General features: G+C 38.9%; 1 protein-coding gene across 2 annotated transcripts in view; it reads right to left on the bottom strand.

Moving 5' to 3' along the window:
- WASHC5 (WASH complex subunit 5) overlaps positions 1-16428 on the bottom strand; it is a 68205-nt gene that overhangs the window by 17530 nt on the left and 34247 nt on the right. For both annotated transcript variants that reach the window (XM_036762561.1, XM_036762568.1), the window contains exons 12-20: positions 15394-15506; positions 14720-14886; positions 14562-14637; positions 12103-12213; positions 10048-10188; positions 9007-9087; positions 6807-6908; positions 5944-6123; positions 3440-3564 (exon numbers count right to left, since the gene is read on the bottom strand). In XM_036762561.1, coding sequence (XP_036618456.1) covers positions 3440-3564; positions 5944-6123; positions 6807-6908; positions 9007-9087; positions 10048-10188; positions 12103-12213; positions 14562-14637; positions 14720-14886; positions 15394-15506 — 1096 coding nt within the window. The remainder of the gene's footprint in view (positions 1-3439; positions 3565-5943; positions 6124-6806; positions 6909-9006; positions 9088-10047; positions 10189-12102; positions 12214-14561; positions 14638-14719; positions 14887-15393; positions 15507-16428) is intronic.

Raw genomic sequence — 16428 nt, 5'->3', positions numbered from 1 at the left:
ACAGAAAGGCCAAGTAGGGTTTTTAGGTCTCTTTGAGCTAGAATTCTGGGATCAGGAAAGTTTCATATGAAATGCAAGGTGAAAGAGCCCTGGGGCTGAAAGCTGACTGTGTATCAGTGAGGCTCAAAACCTGAAGTCAGAGCCTTGCATTCCACAGGAGGACTTTAAATTTATCTTGCTAAATTTCAACTTGCTCACTTTAGTCCTCCATTTTAGGCTTTAATAAAGTCTTTTCAGATCCAGATTCTGGTGTCCAACGTGTTATTTGTGCCAATTTTATCTGAAGCACACCATTATTGCCATTAGATCAGTTCACAAGAAAAACACTGAAATGAAAGGGTCAAGGACTAAGCTAGAAGGCACTTCACTAAAGGGCCCTGCGAAGGTGACATCAATTTATTTATCAACACACTTTGGGTTTGGTCAACCACTGGGGCATTTTATCAAAATCACAATGTCATAGTGCCCAGGTACACTTACGAAACTGCCTAATCATATGATCATTCAATCAACTGCTGTCTTGATCAAATGAAGATTCTGTGAGTCATGCTGTGGTAAGAGCCAATGTGGGATGGTGAAAAGGCACTGGGCCACAGGCCAGGAGACTTGGGCTCAAAGGCTGCTGAGGACAAGCCCACCTCTCTTGTGAACTTCCCTTCTTCTGTCACCACCATTCTTCCAGAACTCTGGGTTCCCAACCTTGGCAATATCCTTGACTCCTCACTGTTCTTCCCTGGCATATCCAATCGCTGGCCAACTTTTACATGATACCTTTCTGGATCTCTTTGTTCCCCTGTCCTCAGCTACTAGTGTCCTCCCCTTGTAAATGTGTTTTGTATTTATTTTGCATGTACTTTGTATTCAAAGGAGCAAGTGTGGCATAGTAGAGAGAGAGAGAGAGAGAGATCTGGCCTCCAAACCAGAAAGGCCTGGGTTTAAGTCTCCATGACATAATACCTGCAAAGTGCTCGGCACAGGGTAAAGCACATAGTAGCAGCGTAATAACTGCTTGTTCCCTTTCCCCACCTACCTGTGACCTCAGGCAAGTCACATAACCTGTCAGTATTCTAGGCAGTTCTCTAATATCATAACATGGGCTGCATTTCCTCATCTGGATACTTGCTCTAGCAATGACATCATGGGTTCAGTCCCTAGACAGATCCTTTTGTACGTACTTATGTAGATGCTTTCTCTCCTGATCAAACAGCTCCTTGGAGGTAAGGAGCTGTCTCATTTTAGTGGTTGTCTCCCCGGTGCCTGGCATGTATCAGGACCCAGAGGAATGCTTGTTATCTGAATGTAGCTAAGTGAAATGGGCAAATCATTTCACCTCTTGGAGCCTCAGTTTCTCCATCTGTCAAATGAGGATGATAATACTTGTGCTCCCTATCTCTGGGGCTATTGGGAGGAAAAGTGTTTTTACAAACCATAAACCTTTATAGAAAACATTAATACTTCCGAGCACCCACAATCCCACAGATGTGATTATTTCTTCCAAGGGCACAGATCCCACAATCTCATTTTGTGTAATTTCTGTCCACATCCATCCTCTCTTAAATCCTTGTAAAGGAACTACAAAGTGTTCCTGCAGGTCTTTTAATATGAAAGGGTATGAAGGCAAACAACACTCATGCCTTCTATCTATTATCCTTCACTCCTGTGACCTGACTAGCCCGTCAACTTTTCCGTGTGTTTCTTGGTTCATATTTTTTATGCTGATGCCTTATTGAAAGTTCAATTCAGGAAACGTTAATCATCTAGGAGATGAGGACACAAAAAGAATGCTCTAGCCTATTTACACTCACCATTGCCCTTTGGGTAATGCACAATTCTGATTCTTTGGAGCTCATGACGTTCTATGATTTGTAACCATATTGCCTGCCTGGGAGAACACTAGGATTAAAAAGATGGGTATTTTCACTTTATACCTAGCAAACTGTCAATGATAACAAAAGGTGGGAATAATCCATGTTGGAGGGACTGTGGAAGACACTGCTGGTAGAACCACGACACCATTCTGGAAAGCAATTTGGAATAACGCTAAGCAGGTGATTAAAATGTTCATAATCTTTGACCCAGAGATCCCTAGGCACATTCCTCAAAGGAGATCAAAGACTGAAAGGTCTCATAAGCAACAAAATATTTTTAACAGTACTTTTTGCAGCAGCAAAGAAGTAGAAACAAACTAGATGCCTATCATTTGGGGATTGAAGCAAATCCAGACGCATGAATGTAATGAAGTACAACTGTGCCTTAATAGGGAATGATGTCTATGGGGAATGTAGGAAGACAGGAAGACTCATATGAGCTCTGGTCACTAAGGCAAACAGAGGTTGACTTTAACAAGGTCATCACATAGTTAGTAAGTCTCTGAGACTGAATTTGAACTTAGGTCTTCCTGACTCTAGGTCTAGTGCTCTATCTACTATGTCACCTACGGTAGCTTGAGATTGCTGAAAGCCTAGTCCAGCTTCCCAAGTAAAATCTAATTTACTATCTTACTCTTGTGCAATCCTGGACCAGTTCACTGTTCAATTATAGTGTACATCCAAGATATATGTACCAACGGACTAGCTCAATGGACTGCCCATCCCACTGCAGATTATAGTCTCTATATAAATGCCAGTTGTTATATGTTATAATAGAGATTTACAGAAATGAGAATTATTAGTGAGAATAGACTGGCTAAGAATTTCTTTTTTTGGTTACAGTTTTACCTTTCAGAAAAATGGAGGGAGTAAAGAGAGGTTTTATTATTCTGTATTAAATTCTGACAAAGAAAGTACAGGTTGACAAAAGAGAAATGATAAGAATTTTACTCTATAAGGGGGCTTTGGGGGCTCTTCAGAATCAAATCCTAGTGACCCAGTCATCACTCATTCTGATGGGGAAGAAAAGGAGAGATGTCTGAAGAGACTGAAGGGCGGAACAGAAGCCATCCATTATTCTGTCAAGCCCCCAGATCAATGGTGAATTTCTCAAGTATTTTTATGAATACTTTAGCAATGGAACAAAGAAGGATTATTCTGCAGAGCATTTTGAACAACCACAGATATTTCTTTTCTGCCAGTGAATGTGATTTTTAAGGAACTTGGGAAAGAATGTAATTTGGATACAGATTAACTGTATAAAAAATAATGATGGCTACACCTTCCTTTATACAGATGTATACATTTATCATTTTTATATTTTATATTTATACTTTTATATGGTGCTTTAAGGTGTAAAGGGTTTCTATCACAATAATATTGTGAGGGAGAGCTACTAAAAGCATTATATCCAGTTTACAGAAAATAAACTGACGATCAGAGAAATTAAGTGACTTGCTCCTGATCACTTAGTGCTGGGTAATATCTGAGCTCAGATATCCAAATCCAGGGCTTTTCCCTCACTATGCAAAGAGGATGGCCAGGATTTAGCACGGCTCAAATATACTTACTTGGGGTCTGTAATCCGTAGTATTTCTCTGCAAAGTCGACCAATAAAAGTTACAGATTCATCAACAGGAGTGAATTTTGGTATAGGAATGTGAGTAGATTGATACATGCTTTGCCAATCTTGAATCTAAAAATGAAAGCCAGATGCATATTTTGGATTAGGTTAGATTAAAAAAAATCATTTCTTGCTACAATCATAACATAGCACAAAGAATGACAAAAATAAATGCTCCTTTTCTTCAAAGCCTTTTCCAAAGTCCAAATCAGTTTAACAGTGTGCAAGCAGCATACATTACACTTTCCATCTAGACGAGGAAAAAATGACCAAATTTAAGTGGCCTTATAGTCTCATACGAGATTGGGGAAGGGTTAACTGTATGGCCAGAAAAATGTAGTTTTTGCCCTATGAATATATTCTTTCTTAAAGTGTTATAATATTATTATTACCTGTCCTGTGGGAATAGTTTAAGTATATGTTTATAACCAGTACCCATGATAAACTTCTGTTCTAAAATATGAAAGTGAGAAAGAGTATGGGATATATTTAACTCCAAAGACTAAACAACTCAAGGGCAGTGACTACACATGTGTTAAATTCTAGAATAGGTTACTGGAGGAACCTGTGCAATCTATTTCACTGAAGTTTTTATAAAACAGCTCTATCTTGTTCAATGGCTTCTCTCATTTCTACATAGTGATTCTCATATAAGTATCTCAGGCCTTGCCCTCTTTCCTGGCTCTAACTGGACCTTTACAAGGACCAGCTCAAGAGTTATACCTCGAAGTCCTATCAACCCAAACTCAATCTTTCTAAAATTGAAATCATCATCTTCTCTCTTCCCATGACCATCCAAAATCAAATCTTCTTCCTTATTTCTCTTTTTTATTAATGGCATCATCATTCTCTGAATCCAACTGATTTGACACCTCACAGTAATCTTTATATACTCCCATATTCAATGAGTTGCTGAGTCCTGCTGGCTGTTCCTTAATAATAATAGTTGACATTTATATAAAATTTTAAGGTTTTTACAGTACTTTAAATACATTGTCTCATTTGATCCTTACAATAACCCTGGGAGGTAGGTTCCTCAGATATCATTAGCTCTATTTACAAATGAGAAAACAAATTCAGAGAGGTTTATGTGATTTGCTGAAGGTCACACAGTTTGTAGGCACTTAATGAATGTTTACTCACTGAGATTTAAGCCTGAGTTTTTCTTGATTCCAAGTCCAGAGTTCTTGCCACACACATCCTGCCTCTTCTATGCCCTTACAATGTGTTTTTTGACTTTTTCTTTCTACTTCTAGTGTCACCAACCTAGTTCAGATGATAATAAAATCATATATCTAGGGAAGTAAAGGACCCCAATGATCAACTAGTACAACCCCTGGTTCTGTAGGTGGAGAAAGCAGGACTCTGAGAGTTTAAATTTGCCTGAGGTTATATAGCATACCGCTCTGATCTGGTCCTGGAGTCCTGGGTTGGGGGGGGGGGGCAAAAGTGGAGGGGGCTACTGCTTTGTCCCTGCCTGGCCTGGATACCATCCTGTGGGTCCAGAAGATGCAGCTATGTCCCTCCCAACTTTCCCTCCAGGGCTACCTTCCTCCTTCCCCTTCCTGGCTGGATGCTGACCCTTCAGTCCAATCCCTCTGGGAATGAATCCAGAGTCCTGGCTCTGCTTCAATCCCATTCCCTCCATCTACTCGGAAGCTGACCTTCTCAATCAGAACCTGAGGTCCTCAAAAGCAGGGATGACTGTATTTTTCTCTTTGTATTCCCTATGTGCTCTGCACATAGTAAGGGCTTTTCAAAAAAAAAAATTCATTCATTCATCTTGCTCAGACCATTGCAATAATCTACTAGGCTAATTTCTCTGCCTTGATAACATCCCCACTTTCTAATTTACCTTGTTAGAATCATGGCTCCTTATTGCCCATTAAATAACGTCTCTGCTCAGTAGCACCTCCCACAGTCTGGCGCCAATTGACCTGTTCTTCCTTGCCATCTCTCTGCTTCTGTAAGCCTGTTCAGGGCTTGGGTTGAAATGCCCTCTTCCACTCATCTTCACACACTGAAATCATACTTATCCTTCAAAGCCTAGTATGAATGCCACCCATATATGAAGACTTTGATTATCCTGACCACAGAGGATCTTTCTCCTCTGGATTCCTACAGCCCTTGAATTATACCAAAATATGATACAACACGTATCACACATTATTTTGTATTCTAGTCATTTGTCTTTATTTCTTATATATTAGTAGACTGTGAACTCCTTAAGGGCAAGGGCCATATTTTGTTTCTTTTTAATCTCCCTTAGGTCCCACTATCTAGGACAGAGTACGTACTAAATGTTTGCTAAATGACCAATACACATTTCTGTTAACTGCTTCAAGGAGTTATTTTTGAACTTATTTTTGGTATTTCTTAGTTTTTGTATCATTAAGGTTCCGATCTACACAAAATCCATTCAAATAAATCACCAATCTATAAATTAAATACCTTTGTTCTTAAGAAGTTATTGCACTCTTGTTCCACATTATAATTGATAATACGAGATACTTCTTCCTGCCAAATCTTGAGACCATAAATATTGACATAGTCCTGGATGTATTCGAAAGAACGATGGAATCCATCCATGGTAGCTCCCATGTCTTTCAACTTGGGCATCAGTTCACTCGGCTATGCAAAGAAGAAAAATTAAGTGCATTAAATTAGGGATAGGTTGTATGTTTTACTCTAATTTATATCAACCCAGAAGAAAATGTGGAGGTGACATTAAATGATTCCTCAACAAGCATGCAAAGCCAAAGCTTAAAACAACTTTGGAAAAAGCTACTGTAATTGCCGTGGAAAAGATGTCCTGAAAAAATTTAGTGAAGGCTGGCAGTTTTTATAACTTATTTTTAAGGCTAATTTAGTATAAGAAATTACTTGCTAATTACATATGTAATTTTAAACACTTAAAATATATTAATATATTTTTAAAAATATTAATATATATTTAATATAATATATAAATATATTAATATTTGAAATACTTTTTACTTGTCAAATTTGGGAACTTCTCCTGATACAATGGATCACATTCTCTAATAGCTGAGGCAAAGCAAGGTCTCTTAGGAGTCTGGGATGCCTTTAAAGTAAGTGATTTTTCTGAATCTTAAGTGTTAGTTCAAAAGCTGAATACAGGTAGACTAATTAACAAGTGAGGAGAGGAAATGATTCTTTGTTTCTTTTTTAAAAGCTAGGCATTAAAATATGAATGGAAACTTTGGTTGCACACGTGATGTAAGAATCACGTTCTGTACTGTTTTATGTGGTGTACGCAGAAAAGGGACTGTTTTAGACTGCTCTGGTTGTACCTTGGCTCGAGGGTTAAAGATGAGTCCCTTATGAAGAGCAAGAGCAACACGTTTAACCAGTTCCTTCCTTATCCCATCTTCCAATAACTGCTTTGGATCTACCTAAGTCAGAACCAAAAAAGGGACAAGTGAGTTAGGAAAATGAAGATAAAAACTTTAAGAACTCCAATAGAGGGTGGCTTCTAAAGGGCAGTAAAGTAGTTCTCAAACTCACAAAGGTGGCTGGAAGAAACAAAGGGAATGAATCTGAGCTTAGATGAGTAGCATTCACAGCTAGGAGAAAGTTAAGCCTGTATGTAGACTGTGTGTGTGTGTGTGTGTGTGTGTGTGTGAAGAACACCTGTGTGTGCACTGTGCTGCTTTGAAGGCTCAGCAATGTTCTTTCCTCAGAGAATCATTGGCTTGTCTTTCTACTTTGTGCTATGTAACTTGCCACTGTGGTTAGGGAGATGATAGAAGCCAACTGTGTCCTACCTTTACAGATTCTCGGGGTCTGAAGGGATCTTAGATGCTATTTCAACCATTACCTGACCAAGAATTCCTTTTATAAAAATCCCAACAAGTGATCATGCAGCCTTTTCTTGAAGACCTCTTGTCTCCTAGGAGAACCCACTTCTTTCTAAGATGGTCCATTCCACTTTGGAGGTTTTTTCCCTCACATCCAGCCTCAGTCTAGCCTCTCTGCAAATCCACTCCACTGTTCCCAGTTCTGACCTCTGGGGCTGAACAGAGTAAGTCTAATCCCTCTAAATAACTGACCTCAGCTGTTATGTTTCTAAGCCTTCTCTTCTCTAGACCAAATGTCCACAGTTCCTTTAGTGACCATTTTTCTAGTCTGCACTATCCTAGTTATCTTCTTTTGGATATTTTCTCCTTGGTCAGCATCTTTCCTAAAACGAGACAGGCTGAACTGGGCAAATACCCCTAATGCAACCTCACCAGGGCAGAGTTCAGGGGGATCATCCTTGTTCTGGATACACTTCTCCAGGCCTGCTGTTTTGCTACACCTCCTTTGTTCCACACTTCGATTGCTTCATTCTTTGTGTGTGTTACCCCCAGTGCCTAGCACAGTGCCTGGCTTATAAGAGGCACTTAACAAATGTTTACTGATCAACTGTGAAATGGACATTTTGAATCCGAATGCAGGTGCATTAACCTCTTGTTAGCATTTCATCCTTTCTGACTGCCCTAGCCTGTCCACATAATTTTGGATCCTGTTATACCATGCGTAGTTTTGAGTCATCAGCAATAGCTCCATTCTTAAAAAAGGAAGGTGAGGATTTGGCTAGATAAGCACATCATATTTCATGCCATTCTCTATGCCTAAAATACCCTCCTCTACATCCTTTTCTTACAGTCTTCCCATGTCTTTCATGGTGGTTAAAATGCTACCTCTTCCATGAACCTCCTAGTCAGAAATTATCTTTTGGTCTTTATGCTTCAATTTTTCATTCTCATCATACACTATTTTGCATTTTGATCACTCCACATTTCTAACTATGCTGTATCCATGCTTCTTCTTCTTCTTCTTCTTCTCTCTCTCTCTCTCTCTCTCTCTCTCTCTCTCTCTCTCTCTCCTCTGACCCTGCACTAGACTTTAAGCTTCATGAGGGCAGGGACTATGCTGGATTACCTCTATATCTATCCCAGTGCTTATCACCATACTTTGCACAAAGCAGACATGCAACAAATGGTTACCAAATGAATGAATCAGTGTAAACTGTGTGCTTTGGAAAGTAAAAAGATCCACACCGCATAAAGCATCAGTTATTATTATTCTTCAATGTAAGGGACTAGAGATATTTTCCCTTTTTTTGCAGGGAACATTAAAAAGAGTTGCTCCAATATCCAGATGGCTTCTGAAGCAATACATACTATTTTCTGTACAGATGTAGAACCAACTAGCTCCAAGACCAAGTTTAAGCATGATACAGAACAAGGCCTTACTGTCCCCTTCCATTGTCAGCATACAAAGAAAATGATGAACAAGATTCCACAGTGAAGCAATGGAGACAGGACTTTCAGCTCCTAATTCCCAATCTAGCGTGCATACAGAAGTGTCAAAACAGCCAAATGAGTCATTGGCCAGAGAAGTGAATGGGCCGTAATCTGCAAGTTGTGACAGTTTTCTATTTGTGAGCAGTGGAATAATCTGCTTTCTGACTTTGAAGGTTAGAAAGGGCCCTCCAGGGGTTATTACCTTGATAATACCAACCAAAGTAGTTTTCATCATTAAGATGCCTTCAGTAAAAATGGAAATAGCATGGGTAAGCTTGGCAACCTTTAATGGAAAGAAACAATTAAGATAAATGAGAGAAGCGATTTTTATGGAAAGCCAAAGAAACACCAATGACTGGCTGAGTGGGTGACAGTGTCATGGGTGCCTGTCTCTTCAACCTCTGGCTGAACTGACAATAACGATGCCAGCCTGGATGACAGGACTGGTGCTACTACCCACTGTTGGACTGTGGTTAAGCCACTTAACTTCTCTGGGCCTTGGGTTCCTCCTCTGTGAAATAAGAGAACTAGATTAGATGATCTCTAAGGTCTCTTCTAATTATATTTTAAGAGTATGAGGATGCTCTTATTTTCTCTTGGTCTCACAACTTCTTCTCTGAGCATCAGCAAAAGCCACTTAACAAAGACAGCAGATGTGAGGACCCTGTCCTAAATGCTGACAGCTAGGAGTAGGAAGGAAGGCCAAGCTCTTAGATTTAGGGATGAATGACTGAATTCCCACTGAATTAATTTGAATACTTAACAAGAATCACAGTTTCATTCCTTTCACTCTACGTAGCTTTTAAAATCTTTTGTCTAAACCTAGGTAGAAAAAACAGTCTTTGAGGCAGTGTAGACTGCCTATTACCGTCTATTTAGGCTACAGAGACTATTTAAACTGAAGAAAAATTTAGTAATCATCTTTAAGGGAAGATCATATAGAGGACTGTGATGATTTGTGGCCAGCCTCCACTGACAACTGAACAAGAACAAAGGACCTCAAAACCAAATCTAAGGAAGCTGGGTAATAACAGGATGAAGGTCTTCCCAAGGCTAGGAATTGTTACGTCATGCAAGGGGCTGGCAAAGAGGGGAAAAAAGTTTCCCTTCTTGAAGGTCTTTAGAACAAGGGATTTTCATGTGTGTGGGATAGATGGCTAAAGTTCCACTGGATGGCATGGGGGTGAGATTATGATGTCTGGTCCAAAACACAAAAATGCAAAACTGTAAATGTCAAAGGAACCTCGTATCTTGGGCCCAGCTGAGCATAGTCTCTTAGTTTGTCTTTGTCTAGCCGGGTAGGCACTTCGATGATATCATGGGTTTGAAGTTTTATGATCTTCAGAAGAGAAGTAAACATACTTTCTGGAATAATTTGCAAAACCTTTAAAGAAGAAATAAAGGGAAAAAAAAGCATTAATTGGATATCCCCGGTCACTGAATATCTTTGTTAAGATGAAAGGAGGGGCTATCTGCCATAAATTCCCTCTTCTCCCCAACTATATATCTTATAATCCCAGCACACTGTCACACATTTTCTTCCTTTACACTTATCTCTGAGGAAGAGGTGGCTCTTTCTTTTTCCAAAGCTAGTCTTCCTGTGCCCTGGATCCCCTCTCCTCCTGCCTCCTCCATCACTGATCGTCTCTCATACACATTCAATATCAATCACTCACTGTATACTTGCTCCTTCACCAGTCCAGCCTTAAAAAAAAAAACAAACAAACCAAAAACACCTCACTTGATCCTGCCCATCTCTTCCAGCTATCATCATAAGTTTCTCCTTCCTTTCACTGCCAAATTCACAAAAAAATCTACTCCTGCTGCCCCCTCTTCCTCACTACCCACTCACAGTCCCTTGAAATTTTGTTTCTAGCCCCAGCTGTTGCCAGAACCTTTCGCTCTTCAAGCTAATAAATGACATCTTAAATGACCTCTTACCTACTGAATGTGAAGGCCTTTTCTTGATTCCTATTCTTCTTGACATTTTTATAGCTCAGTTACTGAGGAGGGGGGCATCCCCAGTCCATCCTTGGCTTCTAAGAGGCTACTCAGTCCTCAGTCCAGGTTCTCCATCTAGCTTTCTGATTATCTTATCCTTCTCAGGCTCCATCTCCTGTCCCTAATGGGGTATTCCCCAGAGGACTGTCTTGGGCCTCCCTGCTTCTCTCCCTCCACACATCCTTTTTCAGGATCTTGTCACCTTCCATGAGTTTAAGTATTATTTTTACGTAGATGTCTTCCAAATCTAGATAGCCACCCCTCATCTCTCCTAAATTTCAGCATCAGCAAGTGCCACTCTGATTCACTAATTCTTTTCCAGCTACATTGGGCTACCAGCCAACCACCCCTCCCACCCCCAACTCAATAGCTGCATACTTCTCACAATCCCACAAGCCACTGGCTCTTTGGAACACACTCCCCTTCATGATCCTCTCAGGATCCTTATGTTCCAACAACTTTCAATTAAGTTACCATCAGCTCTATGAATCCTTCCCTGATTCCCCCCAGGTATTAACAATCTCTCTAGCCTCAATTTTCCTTGTACTATGTTTATTTGTATCCAAGTTGTAATTCTCCAATAAAAATTAAGCTGCTTGAGGGCAGTCAGTCAGTCAACAAGCATTTAAGTGCCTACTATGTGCCAGGCACTGTGCTAAATACAGTCCCTACCCTCAAAGAGCTCACATTCTAATAGGAGAGATAACATATCAATAACTATGTCTGTAAAATACATACAATGTAAATGGGCAAAGAGATGAAGGTGGAAAAGTCTAAGGTGTTTGGGGAAGGATGAGCAGGATGTAGTCATGTGTGCTCGGAGTCTAGAGGATGTAAAGCAGAGGAGTTTGAGATCAAGCTGGAAAAGAAGGCTGGGGACAGTAGGTGAAGTGGGGATAATCAGAGGACCTTAGGGCTGAATCAGGATCAGAGACAGAGAACTGGAAGAGGACTCAGAAGCCAATCCGTCCTACTCCCTCACTTTCCAATTCAGCAAATGGCAACCCCAGGAGGGTAAAGGACTTGCCCGAGGCAATGCAGGCAGAAAACATCCAAGGAGGCATTTGAGCCCAGGTCCTCAGACTGTAAGGCCAGTGTTTACTCTGCTCACTAGACCGTAGTCAGAGACGGTTTTTAAAGTAGAGAATGGATTGTTTCCAAGCCACTTTAAAAAAAAAATCACTGGGCCTCATGGGAAACAGACTCTGGCTTACTTTAAAAGAGTATTCTTCACTCGCTTTATAATTACAATGGTTATTATGTAACAAAAATGAAGTACATAACAGTAACTTCTTACCTTTCTTACATAGGAAACCAACTCTCCAGAATAATACTGGGATACACTGAGAAGATCAGGGCTATTTGCCTGATTGATTCGAAGAAGGGGCAAGTCAAGCGCAGAAGCAAGCTGAAATGAAAGGAAGGTTAGAGATAATTAGAAATTATTACACTCATTTTACAGATAAGGAAACCAAGGTTGGGAGAGATTAAGTGACTTGCTCAGGGTCACACAGCCATAAGTGTCTGAGCTAGGACTTGAACCCAGCTCTCCCTGATTCCAAGTCCATACTCTATGCATTCTACCACATGGCCATCTCAGTTATCCATCAGTGGCCTCTGCATTCTTTCTTAACATTTTAACTTATGGCTAGTGGGGTGGTGGGAAGGAATCTAGCACAGTCATCAGAGACATAAAATCTTCAGAAAAATCAGTTTCTACAAAATAAAAAAGGTGTTCCTTTTCTCTAGTGCACTGGGTAGTTACGCAGTCAGCCCACCAAGAGGTGTACAAAGTTAACCACGAAGATGAGGTAAAATTTCCAGGTCAAATTGAGATTTCTGGTGTAACTGAGAGAGGATTAAGGAAAGAGTCATTCTACTAGGAATGGTGATGGACCCTTAAGGAGAAAGAGAGAGAAGTTTTAAGCCCTGGAGGCTCTTTGATGACCAAGAACTACAGGAGACAAAGGTTGAAAGAAGAATAGAAGAATGGGCCAACAACACAGCAGGCTGGGAACCATGGAGAAATGGGAAGGTATAGGACTGACTAGTCAGGGACCTGGGATGTGCCATGGATTCTATACTTTGAGGGTACACATAGTCTATGGGGAAAGGAAGGTCCTCCAATTCAAGGGAAAAAGGACTTTTCTATTCTTTCCCAACATATCTGAATTAATTACATCATAGTTGAGGTTGGTCAAAAAAGTTATAAAAACAATCTTACCCCTAGCCAAACCAAAAAAACACTACATCTTAAGAATTCTCTTCATATTTTTGACTGAATTCAAAAGGAATTTATCTAATTTTGCTTTATATAGTTAATTATAAGTAGTGCCAAAGGGTTGTATAAGTTATATGATTGTATCTATTATAATTTGAAATAAATAAGCTGGACTTTGTATTTTTGTCTTTTGCTGTAAAGGCATTCAAGTTACACAGGGCTACATTTCAATGGAATATATTTACGGAATTAGGAAAATAAGTACATTAGACAAGCTTTATATCTTGGTATCAATGCAACTGAATCATTTAGATATGAGATGTGAAGGAGATTCTTCATTTTCTTAAGTATTGAGCTCACCTTTTCTCCTCTCAAAAGAATTGAAATGGTAATAGAACCTAATTGATGATAATGAAAATAAAAAGAAAACAAATGCAAGATTATGTGCCTAAACAATCTCTAAAATCTTCCAAGTTCCAAAGCTGGTATAGGGGAGTAGTTTTATTATACTCCATTTAAATATAAATGAGCAAAAATGTTGCAGAATATAATGATTTAACTTTTCTGGCCCTCTAGGAATCATATCTTCTGTAAATGCAGAATCATCATTAGAAACAAACCATAGTCTTCCTTAAAAAGTAAAGTGAATTTGGAAAAAAAAAGCCTTTTTATCAAATATTGTGAAGAATATTATTTTATTTGCATTGAAGCATGCAAATCTATGGCTATGTTATGGACGTTGCAGGAGAGGATTTGTGCTTTAGATCTGAGTTGGACAAGATGACCTTTGATGTTAGTCTTTCCATGCCTAATTCTGTGGTTCCTGTGATTCAGAGGAGTGGAAGCAGGGAAAGTGAGGATGTCTCTTTGAATAGCAGATGGCAGGGGACATGTTCCACCAGCAATGTGAATGACGCAGGGAGGAGCTAAATGCTAGCTAATGATGGCAGGTGGGGCATCCAACATAAAAACTGCCAGAGACCATCCTCCCATCTTTGGGGAAACCTGGTCTACTGTTAAAACAAAACCTAATGTTCATAAGCCAAAGAACGACAGTATTTATGTTTTCAAACCCTAACTCTGTTAACATTTAACTCTTGAGCAGACAGCTAATAAGTAAACTCCTGGATCTCAGATAAAACTTTAACGATTTTTTTAGTGATGAGGAATGATGGGACAAAGAATCCTGACACAGACTTAGGGAAAGTGACTAAAAAATTACAATATTTTCTAAATCGAAGTAATTCATTTAAATGCAGATCTTTAAGCAAGTTTAATTTGTTTTATTGATATTTAATAATGCATTACATTATTCTCTAAGGAATTCCCATTTTTGCATGTTAATTTAAGCATCAAATATTTGTCTTGTGAAACTATCTCTGGTGGAAAAACTTAATTTGGTATCTGAAAAAAAAAGGTACTAACTGAATTTTCAAAGAGGAAGGAATCTAGGGCTGACTGAATTAATGAGGTTAACAAAGAAGATTACCAGCAGGTGTTGAAGGGAAGCACCTGCTCACCTTGGCCCTGCTTACCTTTAAGAATGTAGAGCGAAGTTTAGTGACCATGGAAGGGTTAACCCTTATGCTTTCTTGCATGATGAAGGTGAAACTGAAAAGAAGAACGCAATGATGAGAACGTCTGCCGAAAAGTTGTTCGGACGTCTTGTTAACAGACAAAGAATTCATGTTACCTGTCGATTAACTGCCACGCAAAGGAAAGGTCACCGATTATCTGCATGGTGATCAAGACCTCCTCTTTAATGTTAATTGTTCTGATCATCTGATGGAGAAACTTCCGTGTGTCAGCAAGAAACTGACACACTTGCAGATTGGACTCTAGCTGGTGAAATTCTTGAACCTGAGTGATGCAAAATCAATTTGATATTAACTTTCCTCAAAATGATGAATGCCTTTTTCTGTGCTGATTGAACCGGAAAATAAATTTAAATATAGTCCACTCCTTATAATGGTAATAGTCTCTTAATAAGATCTGTTTGGCAATATATTTAAAATTATAAATTTAGAAACTGTTAAATCAGCAAAGTCATAAAGTGATGAATAAGTGCTGACGTAGGCATCTGGATAGAAATGGCCTCTTGGTCACTAATTGGGCAGCATACATAAACACATAAAACATACATTTTTATTTTAGGAGCAACAACTATAATCTCATTTAATTTAGGAAAATCTTAATTTCTGAAGACTTCTAGGGTTATTAATGAAGAATAAACCTTGGTTTATATTTAAGATGCTGGCACTTGTCTGCTATTAAATTTGATTGATGGCAATGGATAAAGCAAAAGAATTGGTCTATGTATAAAAGGCATGATTATGACACAAGTGTCCTGTGAAGACTTTCCCTTACCTCTTCTAATGCCTGTATTAACTGCACAGTTTTTCTTCCTGCAGCAGTGGAATCATCATAATTTAGAGACAATATTTGCTTTGAGATCTCTCGGAACCAAGCTTGCAGATTTTCTAGTAATAAGTAAACAAAAGAAAGATTACTAAAGACATGTAATTCCTTTAGCTAAAACATGTTGAAGGATGCTTCAGTATAAATTCACTTCAGATCATGATTATTAAGCATTTACTATGCCCAATACTAGGTACTCACATTTATGAAATAAGTATATGGTATGGTCCTTGTCCTCAAAGAGATTATATTCAAGTTAAAGAGTAAGGATTTGATGAGTAAAATAATTACATAACAATATAATTTATAAAATGTGTGGTATATACAGAAAATAAATATCATGAAAAGAGAGGCAGGGGAAAAAATCAGAATGGGCAGAGTTGTCAGGGGCAGCTTTGTGGAAGAGATGCAACTTGAAGTATGTCATGAAAACTAGATCAGATTTGTAAAGATGGGGAAGTAGGGGTGAGGGGCAGTCTAGATAGAAGCGACAGGGCAAAGGATCTGGGGGAGAAGGACTGTTACATGTATTGGGAGAAAATGAGATCAGCTAGCGATAGGGTAGGTCACATTGGGGCTACTTGGTCAGGTACGGGATGGACTAGGTGACCCCTTTCTACTCAGATTTTATAGGTGAGTGATGATGGGACAAATTTAGATATGGAGAGTATGATATACTCAAATAAAATTTCCTTTTTATGTTCTGATTTTTTTGGTGTATCTTCAAAGTGCTTTCCTTGTAATATTTCATTTTATTATCAGTCTTATGATTTGCATTTTAAACTGCTTAAAGCATGACAAACCATTTCAGATCTAGCAGATACCATTTTAAAGATTTGGTAGAGTTCTTTAAAGCAAGGAAAAGGATACTTAAATGATTAAATTTGTTAAAAAAGATAAAAAAACCACTGATGATATAAATAGGTAAGCTTTGAAAAATATTGGAAATACAAGAAAGAGAATAGGAACTGAGAAAGTAACCAG

The sequence above is a fragment of the Trichosurus vulpecula genome, chromosome 1 (assembly GCF_011100635.1).
Source record: "Trichosurus vulpecula isolate mTriVul1 chromosome 1, mTriVul1.pri, whole genome shotgun sequence".
Classification (NCBI taxonomy): Eukaryota; Metazoa; Chordata; class Mammalia; order Diprotodontia; family Phalangeridae; genus Trichosurus; species Trichosurus vulpecula.
The sequence above is the reverse complement of the archived record's forward strand: the minus strand, read 5'-3'. Positions and strand labels throughout refer to the sequence as shown.